At 44.4% G+C, this 18,218-nt stretch overlaps 1 protein-coding gene across 1 annotated transcript; it reads right to left on the bottom strand.

Moving 5' to 3' along the window:
- Window positions 1-2,177: 2,177 nt before the first annotated feature.
- ZNF770 (zinc finger protein 770) lies at window positions 2,178-17,747 on the bottom strand. Its single transcript, XM_085627346.1, has 2 exons — window positions 17,608-17,747; window positions 2,178-5,342 (listed from the first exon to the last, which is right to left on the bottom strand). Exon 2 carries the CDS (start codon window positions 5,135-5,137, stop codon window positions 3,005-3,007), a length of 2,133 nt encoding a protein of 710 aa, XP_085483472.1. The 5' UTR covers window positions 5,138-5,342; window positions 17,608-17,747; the 3' UTR covers window positions 2,178-3,004.
- Window positions 17,748-18,218: the final 471 nt, after the last annotated feature.

The following is an 18,218-nucleotide window of genomic DNA, read 5'->3' as shown; positions in this document are numbered from 1 at the left end:
TTGTTTTGTGACTAATGGCGACAATAGCGGCTGCTTCCTGCTCGGAAAGTCACGTGCTTCGATCCACTCTCTGGCTACCTCTAAGTGGGACAAGTGATCCCCCAGTGTCAGACCATTAACAGACTAATGAACAATTACATTTTTAACGAAAATGTGAATCCCTGGAGCATTGGCCACTTAGCGTTCGTGGAATGGTGATTTATCGCATTGCCGCGGATCATTGATCTTGGAATGGTCTGCTCTCAGTCATAGCTGGTCGAGAAATATTCTCTCACATTTTACTTAATGTTCAGTTGCATAATACCAGCCCACTTAACAGCATACGAAGGGAAGTCTGTCTGTGTTGTAAAACAGCACACGGAACTTGCTTGTGCTAGACAATCTCAACACAAGTCATTTATCTCAAAATGTACATCCCGAGGGGGCTGCTGTCTGAACATGCAATTATAATCCTGACAGCTCTCGGGAATCTGCGTTGCAGACAAAAACTCGACAACAGCATTTGTAGAAACCTCGAGGGGGTCTCGTACTCCGATAAAGGATGTTTTTTATGACCTAACTCGGCAGTACTCATTACCTCTATCTCAGAAAGATGAAAGGTAGAGTGGACTCGCACAGAATCGTACCCGAGACCATCGAGGCAATCTTACATCAATTCAGTGGATACTTTATCTACAAATCTGTAAGGCGCATACAGCCAAACGTCTGACGGATGAATAGCGCTGCGAAGTGACCTCATCACAAGTCAGCGCCTTAAAAAATAAATAAGGAAAATGCTAGTGGTTTTGGGAGGCCTTTGATCCATTTGGAGACCCCCTGTGCATATCCAAAGGAAGAAGGGATGCGTTACCTAACATGTTCCAGAAAAACACTAGCATAAACAGCTTGATTACTGAATTTGGACAGTTTTTCGTGCAGGGAACACCCAGACAAAGCTTGGAGATTTTTTCTTCAGAATAAGAGCCAAAAGGTAATCGAAATGTAATATGCTTGATTACTGCTTAGTAACCATGCTTCCTCTATGTAGGTGTTATTGAAAGACTAGGCGGATTGTGGTGAACTTTGAACCTTGCATAATGGCTACAATATATCGAGTTTCTCGAGCCACGGGTCAAATTACTCTGTACACTGTACACAGGAAAAGCAAAAACGTTGTTTGCATTTTGGTGGACTACAGTACTGCACAGTGCCTGCCTGTGTTCGAAAATATTCACTTCAAACTGTTTTAGAAAGCAAATGGACAGAATGATTTACGTCTGGTGCAGATAAGATGAGAAACAGGCTTATACACTATACTCGTAGTAATTGCACTTTTAACAAGCATTTGCAATACAATAGGTCTCGCATTTACGCGAGTTTAAGCTATTGGCATTGTTAAAGACAATGCCTTTTATTTATGTTTTAAAAACCAAAACATAAATAACAATGCCAATAGCTCAAACTCGCGTAAATGTGAGACCTATTGCATTGCAAATGCTTGTTATCTTCAGCATCGCAGTAACACAAGTAGTGTTTAAAGAGGCCTTGCAGGCTGGTTTAAGTACTGCTGAGTGTTAATCAACAGTGATCATTTCCCTGGATTCTAGATGTAAATGTTTTACCAACTGTTCAGGTTTTATATTTGTTGTAGTAAATGATGTCCATTTTGTAGAGTGTATCCCAATATATAAACAATGAAAAATGATGAATCCTGCTTTGCCCACTTCTGCTGTACAACCACTATAGTCATTGGCCTTAATTAATACAAATCTAACATGTTTTATGCCACAGAATTCTCACCACCTGCACACTTGATTCTGCAGTTCAAATACTCCTGGGTTCCGATTCCATCACGTCACCTGTTGCGCCACCTTAACAAAACCCATTAGACATTTCCCCGCATATTCATATAAAAAGCTGTGCACATACCCGAATGCGCGTTAACACAATCAAGACGTGCCCAGTTCATTGCAAACTTCTTTTCACTGTAATTTCTTTTAACACAAAAAAGGATTTAAAACATCAATTCTGAGTGTCCAATCATAAGTGCATGCAGTTTTACTGACGTAGATTTAAGCATATTCTCCTACTGATTTTATTCCGTATTGTATCCCAAAATAAAAGCTTTTCAGAGTTCTGCTAAAACCGAGCAATTCCCACAGGGCCTTTAAGTGCTTTTTAAACAAAAAACTCAGAACTGAGAGAAACTGAAATTTTAATTTGAGTTTGGTGGTGAAAAATACTGCAGATTTTAAGAGCTGAATCATCTATTCAACCCCATCGCTACTCTCCACAAAAATGGACCAAAAACCACCACAAGTACCACATTTACTAGCAAAAAAAAAATACTAGAGGGGAATGAATAAGCGTGTTTCAAACAAGCTTCATCTCACATCGCTACACAAACTTAGACTGGCAAACCATAAGGCAAAACAAGGCTGGCGCCGACTTAAAGCGTGGAAACATTTCAAGATATCATACTAATATATCAAGGCCAAGACCAATTAATTTTAAAATGCATAGAGAAGTATAGAGTGAAAGAATGCGTGAAGTTGTCACGATGAATAAGTGCAAGCAAATGGAGGCACTCCAGGCGAAGGGGTATCACACATTTGTACCAGGAACAGAAGGGCATACTGGCAGCCTTAAAACATGGCAATTTGAAATAGCACGTGGAAGCAGCATCACACTGAAAAGAGGTGGCTACTGAGCTAACCTTACTCTGACCCAACCAGCTGACCTACTGTTGGGCTAGCTACAGGGTCAGGCATTTACTGACTGTACGATGCCTGTCCTGAGACCAGGTCCAAACAAATTGTATCCTCCTGTGGCCTATTTAGTACCTTTAACAAACACAGTCAAAAATACAAAACGATATATTATCTCTATTCGTCTGGAGGACATTCGATCCGGTGCCTTAAAGTACCATGAAATCTAGGTGACATCACCCGAAAGCAGGCTTACCATACCCAGGTCTACCATTTTGTCCAAAATACACTCACTCTTTACAAAATCAGCTAGGAAATCAAAATGACTCCTTTGAATGTGTGACTGCGTGTCTTTTCAGATGGGGCAACTGCCTGAATGTTTTTTCACAAAGGGAACATTTAAAAGGCTTCTGTCCAGCATGCACGAGAAGATGGCGGTCAAGTTTAGATGGAGATTTAAAAAGCTTAAAGCAAACGCCGCACTCGTAGCTCTTCCTTGTGCCTCTGTTCCTTTCTGTGGCTGAAGGGACATCATTCCAAGGGCCATCAGCTTGGTACTCCTCATCGGGGAAGAAGGGACTATCAGTCTCCAAAGTCTGTACATCCTCCATGTTCTCTTCCAGAATGGATTCTGCTTCCACCTCCACCTTAATTTCAGCAATCGACTCGGAGGACATGTCATCGAAGTCTGGTGATGGTCTGGGCGAAGAGATGTTGTGGTAAGGGGACCCAAGCTGCATGGCATCAGGCTCATGACTAAACAATTGATTGAGATTTCTGAATTCTGCCTGATACATTAAAGCATCAAGATGGAGTCCCTTCTCTTTGTGGGTCACCTGATGCCGCTTTAGGTGAGCAGACTGACGAAAACACTTTCCACACAAGGCACAGGCAAAGGGCTTCTGTCCAGTGTGAGTAAGATAATGCCGTCGAAGCTTGGACAAGGATGGGAACGTTTTCTCGCACATGTCGCATTTACTCAAGACTTTAAGACGGCGGTGCCTTGCCCGAGGACGGCCACGGCAGGCGGTTACAGGCACCTCAGAGAGGTCACATTCCTCACCCGAAGAGACATAAATAGCTTCATCTCTGCCACCAGAAATCTGCTCATCCAGTTTGTTTTCACCGGGCAGCACACTATTCATATCGATACCAAGTTCGCAACTTAGTACCTGTTTGGGGAAGCTGAACGGTTTAGGCCACTGAATTTGCCCCATTTCTCGTTTAAACATTTTCCTTTTTGTACCCAGAGTCTTGGGTGCACCCAGCTTCCTCACACTAGTCGCCTTATCTGCAGAAGCATGATTTTTCCTAGTGTGGTCCTCTGGCACCAGCTGCTGGTGGCTCATGGCATGATATTTCCTTTTTGTCCTAGTAACTGGCTGCATCTCTGGCCGCCTACTCCCTGCTACTTTCAAGTGCATTGAAGGTCTCCCCCTTCTGCCCTTAGACCTGCGGATCAGGTTCATTTTATTAGTGTTCAACCGGTTCCCATCTTCAGCAATGAAGCAGGTGTGCGCCTGCAGGATCTGCTCTGTCTCGAAGCTCTGCTCACACCCCATGCACTGGAATGGGACCACATAGACCGAGCACATCTCACCTGTATCCTGGGTGCAAGGCCTGGATACATAACCCTCCTCAAATGCCTCGTCGTCATCGATTACAATAGGACCAGATGCTGCAGCGACTTTGGCACCCCAGCCTCTACGAGCCAACTTTGGTAACAATGCCTTTCGCACATGGACCTGCCTGTGCTTGAACAGTTTACTCTGGACTTTGAAGCTCTTATGGCAAAAGCCACACTCGAAGGGCTTGTCTTCCATATGGGTGATCTGGTGGATTTTCAGATGAGTCTTCTGACGGAACGTTTTGTCGCATAGGAGACAGGCGAATGGTCTCTGACCTGTGTGAATGAGTACATGGCGCTCAAGTTTGGAGCGTGAAGGGAAGGGTTTGAGGCAGAAGTCACACTTGAGCACTTTCAGCCTTCTTCCTTGGCTGCGAGGGGGGCGCGACGAAGGGATGCACTCATGGAGCACCCACCGATCTTCTGATGAGAAAGACTTCTCACAGACGGAACAGTGAACTGGCCCGCTAGCTGTTCGCTGTTGACTGTTGAACACAGACCTTCTGAATGATTTCATCGTGCTCTGGACGCTTTCACCATGAAGCTGCTGATGCTTCAAAAAGGTAACCAGATTCTTGAAACTCCTGTGACACATGCCACACTGAAATGGCAGCAAATGTGTCTGCTGGTGTCTCTCAAGGTGAACAAGTTGTCTGAATGTTTTTGGACACGTGTGACACAGGTATGGCTTCTGTCCTGTGTGGATAAGGTAATGTCTTGACAGTTTTGAAGGGGTTTCAAACTGTTTGAAGCAAGCGTTGCAGATGTACGGCCTCTTCCTTGGAACTTTATGAGCAGTTGAAATCTGCTGACTTTTTAACATTTTTCACTCCAGCTTCTAGCCCCTTCAACCTCAAAATTGTTTTGCTGTTTGCATCACGTTTTTCTCCCACAGGCCAGGGATCAGTTGGTACAACATGAATCTTCCTGGAAACACATCAGTTAATGCATGAAAACAGCAAATATTCTAGAGACAATAAGCAAATAGCTGATCCCAGGGTGGGAATAGTTTTCCCTTATGTGGGTTCCTGTACAAAAATAAAGAGAGATATATGAGACATTGCTAATATTTTGCTTTGTGCTAAACATCCCCTACTCTGCAATGAATAAACTACTGAATCAATACATTCAGAGAGCACATCTAGCAGTTTGTACTCTTGAAAGAATTGTACCTAACAAACACAAAAAACACCCAAACCTCGACATAACATTATAAAATATTGTTTGAGAAAATTCTGAAATTCTTGCAATGTACATAGGAGATTTTGCTGAACATTTTGCAATAATATTCAAGGATTCAACATGTTGTGCAATTCTTCTGCAAGTTAATGTTGTGGGAAAGATATCTTCTCCTTTTCTCTGTAGCCCAAGTTCAAGAAGACAATTAAAAATGGATTCTATCTAGAAGTAGGGTTCACATGAAGATCAAATGGCAGTATTTTACTAGGTGGGAGCTTGTGTTACACAGGATAACCAAAGTTGTTTATCAGAGCAAAGTTGTCTCCTATCTGGACTACGCAAGACCTCCTGTACTCAGTGATCAATGCAGTTGTCAGGCTAAGAATTAAGACTCATCATTAGGACTATCTGTTAACAGGTTTTTAGGTCGAGCCTAGAGCCAGCGCGCATGCGCTGCTCTACGAGGCTTATTGTAGAGGAGTAGGTGAATAGAAGCTCCGTCCACTCTCCGCCCATATTTGTGATTGGCTTGTGTCATTGTCTGTCCTAAATGCTGGCTTCTGATTCGTCTATAGGCTTGTTAGTCCCTCCTTAGTACCGCCTCTTCTTCATTTGTCACCTCTAATGGCGACTGGCCCCTTTACTTTGAGTGTTCTGTTATTTAGACTGTCAGCACTATTTTCCTTAATGAGGTTCGCCTACTGTGGGCATGCAAGCTTTTGGTGCCTTCTTCCCCTCGCCCTCCCGCCCGTTGTTTTTGCCTTCTCCACCCCGTTGTCTGTGCCTTCTCCCCCCACCCCACCACCCGTTGTCCGTGCCTTCAAAATCACCACCGCCCTCCCCAGTTGTCCGTGCCTTCTCCCCCCGCCCTCCCATTGTCCTTGCCTAATCCCCCCCGCCCGTCCTTCCTCCCGTTGTCATGATGCCAATCATATTCAACGCAATAGGTCTCGCGTAAATGCAAGACCTATTGCATTACAAATGCTTGTCTTTTTTAGTGAACGCTCATGCCCTATAAGCAAGGCGCACGTCCTCGAAGTAACGTCCGATTTCAGTTGTGGGCAGAGCCGCTAATGTGAAAAGGGCTGCAACCCTCGCTGCCGATCCCCCACTGTGGCTTAGCAACTTATCCTCCCTGGCAGTTCGCCTATACGAGGAAGTGCGTAAATCACATGCCACCTATCAGGAGTTTGACCAACTCTCCATCTCTGCCTTAAGTCACTGCCCTGCCGTTTGTGACTTAGTTAAGTTTATAACCTGGGCGGTGAGTGTGGGCAGCCTTTGAGCCACTGGTCTGTCTCGGCTCCATTGTTACCATCTGTGAGGGCAGTTGCCCGTTTGTTTATTCAGGCTGTGCTGGCTTTCTCGGGAGACACAGTTGCTTTTTTTTGCTGTACTGGGCACCTTTGATCACGAAACGTCGCAATTCAGAGGAGTACACACCTCTGAACGCATTTGTAACAATATATCAGATGCCTTGCTCGATTCTACTTTTTGCAGTTTATTTAGCGCGAACCCGACCCGAAGTTATCGGAGCGCTTTGCATAAGCACTGGCTGCATTACAGAAGGATGCATTCATTTTTAGGCTTAGGCACAGGGAGATTGAGTGATTTGCCAAGCTTTCCATGAGCACTGGTGCGTATTGACTGACAACCGCCAATCCGCACAGTTCTGCAAGATACTCCCGTCACCTGCAATTACGTAATTCCAGCCTTTGTTAAGATAAAAACTAACATACACTGACCTGCTAAAGGAGGAAGAAAATAATTTAAATTTGTCTGAAAGAAAAACGTATGCAGTGTCTGCTAACTGTAATCATTATTTAGACTTGAAGATTGTATTTATAGTGTCTTGTTCTACTATCTTGTATTTGTTATTCTTGCTTGCGTGGGACATTTATAGTATGCAGCGTTTGTTTTTAGCAGTAAAAACTACTGCTGCCACCACGGGATATTTAGAAAATGCAGCCTTTGATTTTACTGTGTTGTACAAACTGTTCCTTAAGCTGTATAAACTGCTGCTTTGGAAACATACATTTTAAATAAAATGTTATAGTTTCTGGTATTTGGAAAACTTGTGAAGCACACAGGCCTTAGTATATATTTAAACCCTAGGTGTGTTTCTTTCAAGGTTCCAAAGATGTGATATATGTAAACACCCATTTTTGAACTATTAACAAGCACCTTCGCTGCTCCCGGGGGACCTTATAACCTTCAGCCTTTGTTTTAATCGCAGTTAAATCTGTTATCGGGTACAGTTGGCGTGACTGCATACATTTATACACGTTTGTGCTTAGCCTCTGCAGTCCAAAAGGGTATTTTTATTGTGGTGCCCCAAAGTCTGACTGTTCTCTCCCTCGTGGCACTTTACACATACTTTTATTAATTGCAAATACCGTCCCTGTGTCCTCCCTCGGTGTGCGTTTGCATAGTGCACAACCGGGAGATACAGGCTGCGGTGGGGACGCTGCCCTCGCACTAACTATATCCAGGCATTACTCATGCTTTTTAATCTAGGATCCAAACCTGCTTGTTTTATTAGCTTTCGTTCAGGAGGGATGCTTTTGGGCACCTATCTTCTGCAAAAAAATGGGCCTGGTAAGTTTTAACTGATGCTGCTAGCGAGAGTCATGTCCGAAGAATCCCACATTTAGGCCTGCTTCCCCTTAGAAGGAAACTTAGAAATGAAGAATTATAGCCCATCATTAACTAAAGACGCTGACTGACAGGCGTGGGACCTCCTTGTGATACTGCGCAGTCTCGTTAGTAGATACCGGCTTAAGAAAACACAATGTCGGCCTACCCGGCATGAAGACATTAACAGGAGACATTCCTTTAATAATGATGGACTTCAGCCAATCCTATAGAAAGCGTCACAAACCTAACTTGCCACATGAAATGCACATCTCGCTACCAAGGGCACAGTCTTATTCCAGGGCAGTCTCAGTGGTCTGTAGTGATTTCTGTGACATTTAAATATAGAGCTTCCTCTTCACACATTAGCTTTTGGTCCACAGCTGACAAATATCACACATGGGGCTCTTGGACTTCGAGATCTTCGTGACAGTGAATAGTAGCTTCTGCTCCAAGAGGGCCAGGACCTGCTTACTATGTGCAGTGGGAAAGAAACAAGCATTTGTAATGCATGAGGTCTCAAATTTGCGAGAGTTTGAGCTATTGGTATTGTAAATAACAATGGCTTTTATTTATGTGTTTTTTTAAAACCTGCAAGCGATGCTTAAACACACACTTTGCCCTTATAGTCGTTGCTTACGAGAAGCAAGACTGGCAGCAACTGCACTTCTCCTACTGCCAGCCTTGCTTCTTGTAAAACAGTCAACATGTTTCTGCCTTTGTTAGCCCTCTCGTCAGGTGTACAGGCATTCATCAGGGCCAAAAGTAACCTCTCTGCAAAGCAATAGGAGCACAAGTAATAAAGAACAACCAGGACTGTGCTGATAAGATGCCTCATTGGATGGTATTAAGGACCTGCATTGGTTAGAGAAAAACAAGTGAAAAATCGATAGAACATAGAAATACACAACATCCAAATGCCCAATGAGCATGGTTTGATAAAGAAAACACAACATTCTTGACACATGATGTAGAATTTATAGAAATAACCGATACTTATGTGGATTCCTGCGTAAATTCTCACCTTAAGGAAGTGGGGGTCACAGTAGCAGTCAACATCGTGCAAAGAAAGGAAGTCAACCTCACGATACCAATAAAAAATCATTAAAACATTACCTAAAGAGTTCTGGTCTGGCTGTCACACGGGTCAATATAAAAGGATCTCTCAGGAGTCTAGACGGTGTGGTGCCAAGTGTTAGCTAATGATGCCTATTGTAATTCATCATTCAGAACACGTTTATGCGTAGGAAGTCTAAAAACCCATTGCCGTTCTTTATGCAGTAGATAACAACTGGAATCATGGGTAGCACCAGAAAGTCTGGGTTTTTCTATCACAGTCCATTTGATATGATTCCCATGATGACATAATTGTAGAAAATGAATTTATCATTCCACATGGCTAGTGTCTTCTCGCATGTGGAAGTAGTTCTAAGATTAGTTTATGTAGAGTTTGAAGTGCCTCTCTGTCTGGTATGTACAAGGAGAAGTGAATTCTGATCCGTGGCTTTTCTAGATAGTTCTAGATAGTTCAGTCGCTAAAGAGCCACTGTCAGGATAGATCAGGTCTAGAAAGGTCTAGATCAGGTCTAGAAAGGGGGACGGTTCTTTATTAAACTGACAGGTAAATTTCAGAAACACATGCTGGTGTTGAGCCAATAGAAAACTTCATTAACAGAGTCAAAGTCACCCTCCCAGATGATCAGAATGTCATCTTGATAGTGCTTCCACAGCCTAATCTGGTGAGAGAATGGATTGCTTGTGAAAATAAATAACATCTCAAAAATATGCAGGTAAAGTTTAGCCATGCTGGGAACAAAGGTGTTCCTCATCAAAGTCCCGGTTACTTGTAGAAAAAAAATCTTTCTTAAACAGGAAGAAACCTTCTGACATTGCCAATGAGGCGCACTTTAGAATGAAATGGATATTATGGAGTGAGTCAAATTGAGTGGAGCAGAGTATAGTCAATACCGTACCCAAGTATCTTCTTGTGAAATGCTGGTGTAGAGTGAATCCGCAATGAGTCCAATCAAAAAATGTCAAAGTCAAATCTAATGGTCTCTAGGAGGTTTATAATTCAAAGAAGGAAAGAGCGTGCAGTTAAAAACATCTTTTGTATAAAAAATTGGTATTCGAGGTGAAGAATAATAAAATACTCATGGACATGGGATTGTAGCTGCGGACTCACCTAGTGGGTTGCTAGAAATTGCTAGCAACAGTCCTGGCGGTGACTAGAGGACACCGGTTGGGTCCTATAGGAATAAAAAGCGTCAAAAATGGGGAAAGGGGGATTAGGGACAAGACGCAAGAGAGACAGGCAATCAGTCAAACCAAAATAAAGGTGGTACGGTAATAAGAGGCACTGACGGGGTGCCGGGTGGGAACTCGACCGTGTTTGGCGCGACCCACTGGGACCGAAAAAGAGCCGCAAAGTAAGGAGTGTGTTTTGGCGGTCTGATCGGGGCCGAGGGTACGGCCAGTGTACACGCGGAGGAGAAGCTCACCAGGCGGGCCCAGAGTAGCTCACGAGAGCAGTACGAAGTCACAGGAGTGCGGAGCAAAAGGTATACTCACCCGCGTCGAATCACGCTATGCTGTATCACCTACCCAATACCGCCAGGAACCGGGGTGGTGACTGCGAGTGAATAACCCGGAGAGATATACCTGCAGTTTCCTGCTTCGTGACGTGAACGGGGGTGTGGTATGGGCGTGGCGCGTCACCGTAGTGATCACGTCAGCCGTAAGGTCACGTGATATCGCCATAAACTATGGCGGACATGTTGGATAGGGAAGACGATCAAGTCTAAACATACCGACTGTTAAGCAACCAAAGTAGAAGGTGTCATGGAAGGACAAGTTGCTGAACAAAAGTCGTAAGGTATGCCGGTACAGAGGGTTAGTTATATCAGGGACTAACAAACAATAAAACGTAGGTTGATGGTTATTAGTAGGGTCGGTACCAAGGTAACAAAACAACACAGGCTAGGTTGGAGTAGTCTGCGATAGTTATCCCAATGTCGTTAATAGTGTAGTAAGTCTTTGTACGAAAAAGGGGGGGACCAGTACTAATGCAATAGTGCCAACGTGTGTGCCAACTAATGGTAGATAGCCTATAATACATATAGTGCGGTAATGATGGCACTATTGGACAGGATGATTAAGTGATGGAACTCCATGGAATATCATCATTCAAACCCTCAGTGTGGCTCGCTAATCTGTGTACCCATCTCTGTTCAATCCTAAATAGAGATTGTTTGGAAATATGTTGGTGAGCTTCCAATACAATCCAGTGTAAGGAATCTGGGGAATGTTGAGTCTCTATGAAGTGTCTGTACATCCTCGTGGTGGCTCGTTGGCAACGAATGTTACTTCTATGTTCGGTAATGCGAACTTTGACCGGACGCATGGTCATCCCTATATATTGTAGACCACAAGGACAGGTGATCAGATAGATACACTGCCTAGTGTTACAGTTGGTGTGTGTTCGGATGCACCACTTGAAGTTAGATCGTAATGTCACTTCTTTGGTCAGTGTTGTGTACTTGCAAACTATGCAAGGAGGTTTACAACATCCTTAGTATGCTTAAGGAATGAAGGCATCTTCAACACGAGTGGTCTCAAAAAGGTAGTTCATGAATTATGAGAGAGGTTCGAAAATATAACCAATCTCTGAAATAACGGTCATCCTGGTTTCTCCCTTTGAATATAATCCTTTTTAGGTTGAGCCCTGAGCCAGCGCGCAAGCACTGCTCTGCGGTTGATCTGTGGTAGTTTACTACGTAAAGGAAGCCCTGCCCACTCCCCCGCTCATCTTTTTCATTGGCTTGTGTCTTTGTCCTTCCTAAATGCTGCCTTCCGATTGGTTTATAGGCTTGTTAGTCCCTCCTTATGATGGCCATGTCGTCATTTGTATCTTTCCATGGCTACTGGCCCCTTTACTTCGAGTATTGCACGGTATGTGTTATTTAGATTGTGAGCACTACTTTCTTTAATGAGGTTCTCCTACTGCCCATGCCTTCTCCCCCTCTCCTGCAGTCCGTGCCCCTCCGCACTCCCGTTGTTTGTGCATTCACGCCCCCTGCCACCCGCCAGCCCGCACTCCTGTTTGCAATGCAATAGATCTCGCGTAAATGCGAGTCCTATTACATTGCAAATGCTTGTTACTATTGTTTCGGGATATCTAACGTTTTGGGTCAGATTCTGGCCTCTTTTATGGCAAATATTAGCACATTTCCCACAGATTTTTTTTCTGCAGATTTGAACAATCTCTAGTTAAGAAGGAGCCAGATCCATCCATGCCACCGGTGAGGCACGTTATGCATGCCTGACTGTGGTGAGGTATTACATGCGACTCTCCTCTATCAAAAGAGGCTGCTTCTTTTAGGTAAAGTGACACTGTTACCTGTATGCTAGCTGTATTCCAGCACTATAGGAAGGAAAGTTGTGCTAATTGCACCATACGTGTTCTGTGGCACTAGTTGTGGCTTGTGTTGCATTCTGCCAGTTTTTTTCCCTGTTGTGAATCTTGCAGCAGTGCTCCCCATGCAGTGCTCGTTCCCTTGAGGGGTCTTATCCTTATAAGGCATTCCATGTGCTGTGGTTGTTCTGTGTGTGAGGGAAGCATGACCTGCTGCTTCCTGTGTTCCGCTGTCTGCCAAGTGGGAACGGGGAGAGAATTATCTTGCACTACTCCTGCTGATGTGGTACCTCTTCTCCATATGCGAGGGAAGCTTGCACTGCTGATGCCCATGTATTAACTATTGTCAATCAATTCGGACTTGAAGAGCGCGGCTAATCACACGATAGGGTATCCAGGTGCTGGGTATATGTGCAAAGAACACTAGATTTCTTAATGTAGATGTTACCTGCTCTCTTGCATGGGAGGGAAACCTGCACTCTTTTTTTTGCACTTCTGGTAACTGCTTGATGTGTATGGGGAAGGAGAGTGAGGGAAACGTATACAGCTGATGCCAGTATTCTTCCTCTTCTACCTGTGCAAGGGAAGCCTGCTCTCCTAATGCCCATGTGGTTCCTGTCAAGCATCAAGTGGGAAAAGTTTTATTTATGATGACCTCTTAGTACACATGGGTGTCTCTTAAAATATTACTGCTGGAGCTTTACCTGTTCCATGCTTCATGTGGTGGGGAGGTTTGCACCGCTCAGGACTTTACAATACCTGTTCTCTGTGGGACGACATGCACAGTTGTTAACGATGAGTACATCTGCTATGTGCAAGGGAAATGTGCAAACCCTTGTATCCTCTACCATATTTGATTACGATGCTTCTCACACCTACCAGTTGCAAGACAAGAGACCAGGGAGAGGAAGAGGGCGAAAAGCATTTGCTGCAGCTACTATTTTGACTCATGTGCATCACAGAAGACTTCAACATACAAGAAACTAAACAATTGTCATTGTGAGGCCCAGTTTTGTATGCTCTCTACCATGCAGGCCAAACTATTAGAGATTGACAAAGTCATTATGAACAGAGAGCCACCATGTTGTCACAGCCAGTACCTCGCCTATCTGACTAACCATCACCATATTTAGGCACACCAGCAACGAGGACAACATGAGCCTGGAGACAAAGAAGTGCAAAAAGGGAAAACTAAGTCACAGACCTCCTCTGTCTAAACATCTAGAATCTGAAATGTCATTCCTGTACACATCAGGAACATCCCTACCCTTCCTCTATTGAAAGAGCTGAAGACTCTTTAAAGAAGACTACATCACAAAACAACACAGTCCACCTTTCTTATCAAAACACTGAACCCCGCCCAGATTCACACGCATTCTACCACTGCATTCAACCATTTACAGTGCTTAGCTGCTTTGTGGCTAGGTTTGTGCAAGAGAACTAACACATACATACAGTGATTTAAAGTGCTCGGACAGAAACGCTTTACACATTTCGGTCACAGTACCTTTCACCTCTCAATAAACCTGTATGTTGGTAGTCTCTTTGCCATAGGATTATCAGATATAATCTAACTAAAAAACAGAAGTAAAAGCATAAGTGTCTGCCCACCTAGTAGTCACTTTCTGGTCCTTGAACCAGCGGCATCGCATCACTGGCAGTATAAATTCCCATAAAATAGCATATATGCGTGTTTGTACGAATTTATGTTTAGCAACAGGGTCATCTGTATAAATATACATGGTTAAGAGTGAGGGGCTGAAAAAAAAAGAGACTGAAAATCTATATTTTGAGTGGGTGGGGGCTTTTGGCTGGGAAACAATGATGTATGGGGAGGGATGTGGTATAATATGGAGCATGTGTCCCTTTTAGGTCAAAGTCTACCAGACAGCGCAGCTGTATGGTTTGCTAATGACATCTTGCAGACATTCAGAAAGCTTCCCTGTGAATGCAATCCCCCCATTGGTTACTATTGGCTTTGTGTCTCACATTTGGTAACTTTCTATTTGCCGACTTTATTTGTTTTAGGCTGTTCAGCTTAAGCTTGTCCCTTCTGTGGTCCACACCTTATTTACATTATTCCTCCGAGTGCTTCCTTTCTGTAAACAGGCCTTTACGTCTTGATCTTAACTTGTTACATCTCCTGTGCATTCAAAGACAGAGGTCAAATGTCAGGCTCTGTCCTCCAAGGAAGGCTGGTGTTTACTTCCGTTTCTCTGACTTCAAAGTGAGATGTTTTATGTGACAATCATACTGACTACTAGGAGTGTGCTGGAGAAAGGCTGTATGTTATTTCTTTTTCTACTACACAACAAAATATAAGTGTCTGTAAATGAACTGTGCGGATATTTCAGAATATATCAGAATTTGAAAAGCACAAATAAAGCACATTTTTGGTAAGTCTGAAGTGTGGTGGAAACAAATATTTTAATATGATCAAAACAAATCAATACACTAGGTGATGTTAGTCCACACATTATCGTTTGTGCACTGAATACTTTAATCCGTAAAACTGAATGTCTGTGCAAATATAATGGTAATTTCAACTGAAGATGTATTGCATGTAATGGCAGTGTGCAACTACACCATGCATACTCCATCTTATCCCATTCTACATTGCTCTACACCTCTCCACGCCACTGCACTGTACTCTGCATCACTCTACTCTATGCCAATGCACTCTACCCCATTATATTCTACTGTGCACCATGCCACTTTACGCCACTTCACTCAACTCTGAAACATTCTACTCTGCACCACTCGCTCCAATCCACTGCAATCTATGCTGCACCACTCCACGCACTCTATTCTACTGTGTACTACTCTACGACACTGCACTCTATGCCAATACACTCTACACCACTTTACTCTAAACCAATGTACGACACTCCACTCTACCTCAATGTGCTCTGTACCACTGAACTATATGCCAATCTACTCTACCACCCTTTACATCTCTAAACCATTGTACTCTACGTCACTGCGCTCTATGCCACCCTGTACCAATATACTCTACGCCACAGCTCTCTTCGTCACTCTACTCTGCACCACTCTACTACACTGCAATCTACCATGTGCCACTCTACACCACTATACCCTATGCCACTGCACTTTACATCACTCTATTCTACTCTGCATCAATGCACTCTATGCCACTTTACCTGGCACCACTCTACACCAATGCACTTTACACCACTCTACTCCTCTACACCGCTGCACTCTATGCCACTCTACTCTTCAAAACTACACTCCCCGCCACTGAACTCTACTCGATACCACTATACTATGCGCCACTGCACTCTATGCCACTGAACCACACCACTGCACTCTATGTAACTGCACTCTACACCACTCTAATCTACTGTGCACCACTGCACTCTTCACCAGTGCACTCTACACTGCTCCAGTCTAGGCCATTCTACTCTACCCTGCACCACTCCAGGCCACTGCACTCTACACCACTGCAATCTATGTTACTCTACTCTATTCTGCACTACTCAACGCCATTCTACTCTAAACCACTGAGCTCTGTGCCAACGTACTCTAAGCCAACTACTCTGCACCATTGCACTCTACGCCACTACACTCTAATATGCAACACTCTACACCACTGGTCACCGCTCTTCGTCACTGCACTCTAACCTACTCGGCACCACTGTTCTCTACAGCACTCTTCGCTGCAGCACTCTATGACACTCTACTTTGTAAGACTGCATTCTCCACCACTGAACTCTACACTATCCTACTCTGCACCACTCAACTCTACATCACTCTACTGCACTCTATACCACTACACTCAACGCCACTCTACTCTCCATCACTGTACTCCAAACCACTGCACTCTATCCTACACCACTCCACTCTACAATCTTCTCTACGCCACTGTACTCTACACCACTCTTCTAAAAATGCGTCACTCCACTCTACACCATTGCACGCTTTGCCACTGCAATCTATGCTGCGTCACTCCACTCTATGCCACTCCACTCTATGCAACTCTACATCGCTGCACTCTAAGCCAAAGCACTCACACTTTACTCAAAACCAATGCACTCTTCGCCATTGCACTCTACCGCAATCTACTCTGAACCACTGTACTTTACAACACTTCACTTTAGGTCACTCTACGACACTACACTCCATAATTACTCCACTCTGTATGACACTATGACACTACCCCACTCTATGACGCTCTACGCAATTCCCTCTACACCACTCCATGCCACTTTACTCCACAACACACTACCCTACTCCACTCTATGTTAATCCACAACACTCTTTTCCACTCTATGCCATTCCACTCTACTGCACTCAATGCCACTCCATTCTATAACAATCTACTTCGCTCTACACCACTCTACGTAACACCCTCTATGCCACTCCACTCTGCTCAACACCACTCCACGACACGCTATGCCACTCCACTATGACACTCAATTCTAAGACACTCTACGCCCTTCCACTCTACTCCATCCACGACACTTTAGCCACTCCACTCTACGCCAATCAACTCTACACCTCACGGCTCTCTGTGCCACCCCATAACACTCCACTGTACTCCACGCAACTCTACTTTGCACCATTACAGATGTTCCCCTGTAAGTAAGACCCTAGAAAAAGGGCTATTTAGTAAATTGAATGAATTTGCAATGCAAGTGATGCGAGTACCCGATTATCAACCTAAGTGTGGGGGAAATGACCTGTGGTCTAGGACTGAGTGAGACAAGAAGAACAATGCCTATGGAGAAGACAGTATGTGACCCTGTTAAATAAATGATCCAGAAGGTATGCTGCAGGTAGGGGTGGGTAAGAACAGTGCACCTCCCCCCACAAGAGTTGTCACCCAATTAATGACATACACCCTATAGACACCAGGCCCTCTGCAGGGGCTCTGTGCTTACACTGCCTAAATACGCCTTGAACCCCAGGACGCCCAGTCCCTGTCTCCCCTCACCAGATGTAGAGTAGTGAGGGGACTGTAGAACACTGAAACCACGCCCACCCTCCCCCAAGGAGAAACACATGCGGTGCCACTCCCCCTTCCATCCCCAGGCACCACGTCTCACCTGTGCCTGCACACCCACTTCCACCAGGTGCCCCGGGAATCCTCCCCCGCCTCCAGGCATGTCCGGGAAAACGTTGCGTCGCTACAGCGGGTCCGGCAGGGAACAAGAACCGCCTCTGCTAAGGTTCCGATCACCTCTCTGGCTGACAGGAGGCGGGACATTACGGCGGCTGCCATGGGGACAACAGGACGACCAATGAAACATGAACTACGTTAGTGACCAACGTCATAAAAAACCGGAACAACATACGGAACTGATGCCTATGGAAGACGTCGGAATCTAAAGTAATCCTGAACACTAGGCTGCGTGAGAGGGAAACCATCGACCATGTTAGGTGTGGGGAATTCATCGGGTGTTTCATGAGCTGAGCATATATTCGCCCGCCACACACATATAAATTGCTAGTTACTGCGAAACGTGGGTACGATACAATTGCCAAAATGTAATATAGAGCAGGTGGGAAAGCCAGCAAATCAATATAAAGACGTCGGACCTGGACCTAGGAGCCAAAAAACATTAGAGTGAAATTATCATGTAACTTTAGTTGATACGGTGCAAGCATAACCGTAAAACTAACTGAATTGCCAGCATTTTATAAGCTCTTGGTGCAC

This window comes from Triturus cristatus, chromosome 9 (assembly GCF_964204655.1).
Source record: "Triturus cristatus chromosome 9, aTriCri1.1, whole genome shotgun sequence".
Lineage (NCBI taxonomy): Eukaryota > Metazoa > Chordata > Amphibia > Caudata > Salamandridae > Triturus > Triturus cristatus.
The sequence above is the reverse complement of the archived record's forward strand: the minus strand, read 5'-3'. Positions and strand labels throughout refer to the sequence as shown.

What these genes read in the sequence shown, in the direction of transcription:
- ZNF770 (XM_085627346.1), bottom strand. Translation starts at nt 5,137, where the DNA reads ATGTTAAAAAGTCAGCAGATTTCAACTGCTCATAAAGTTCCAAGGAAG.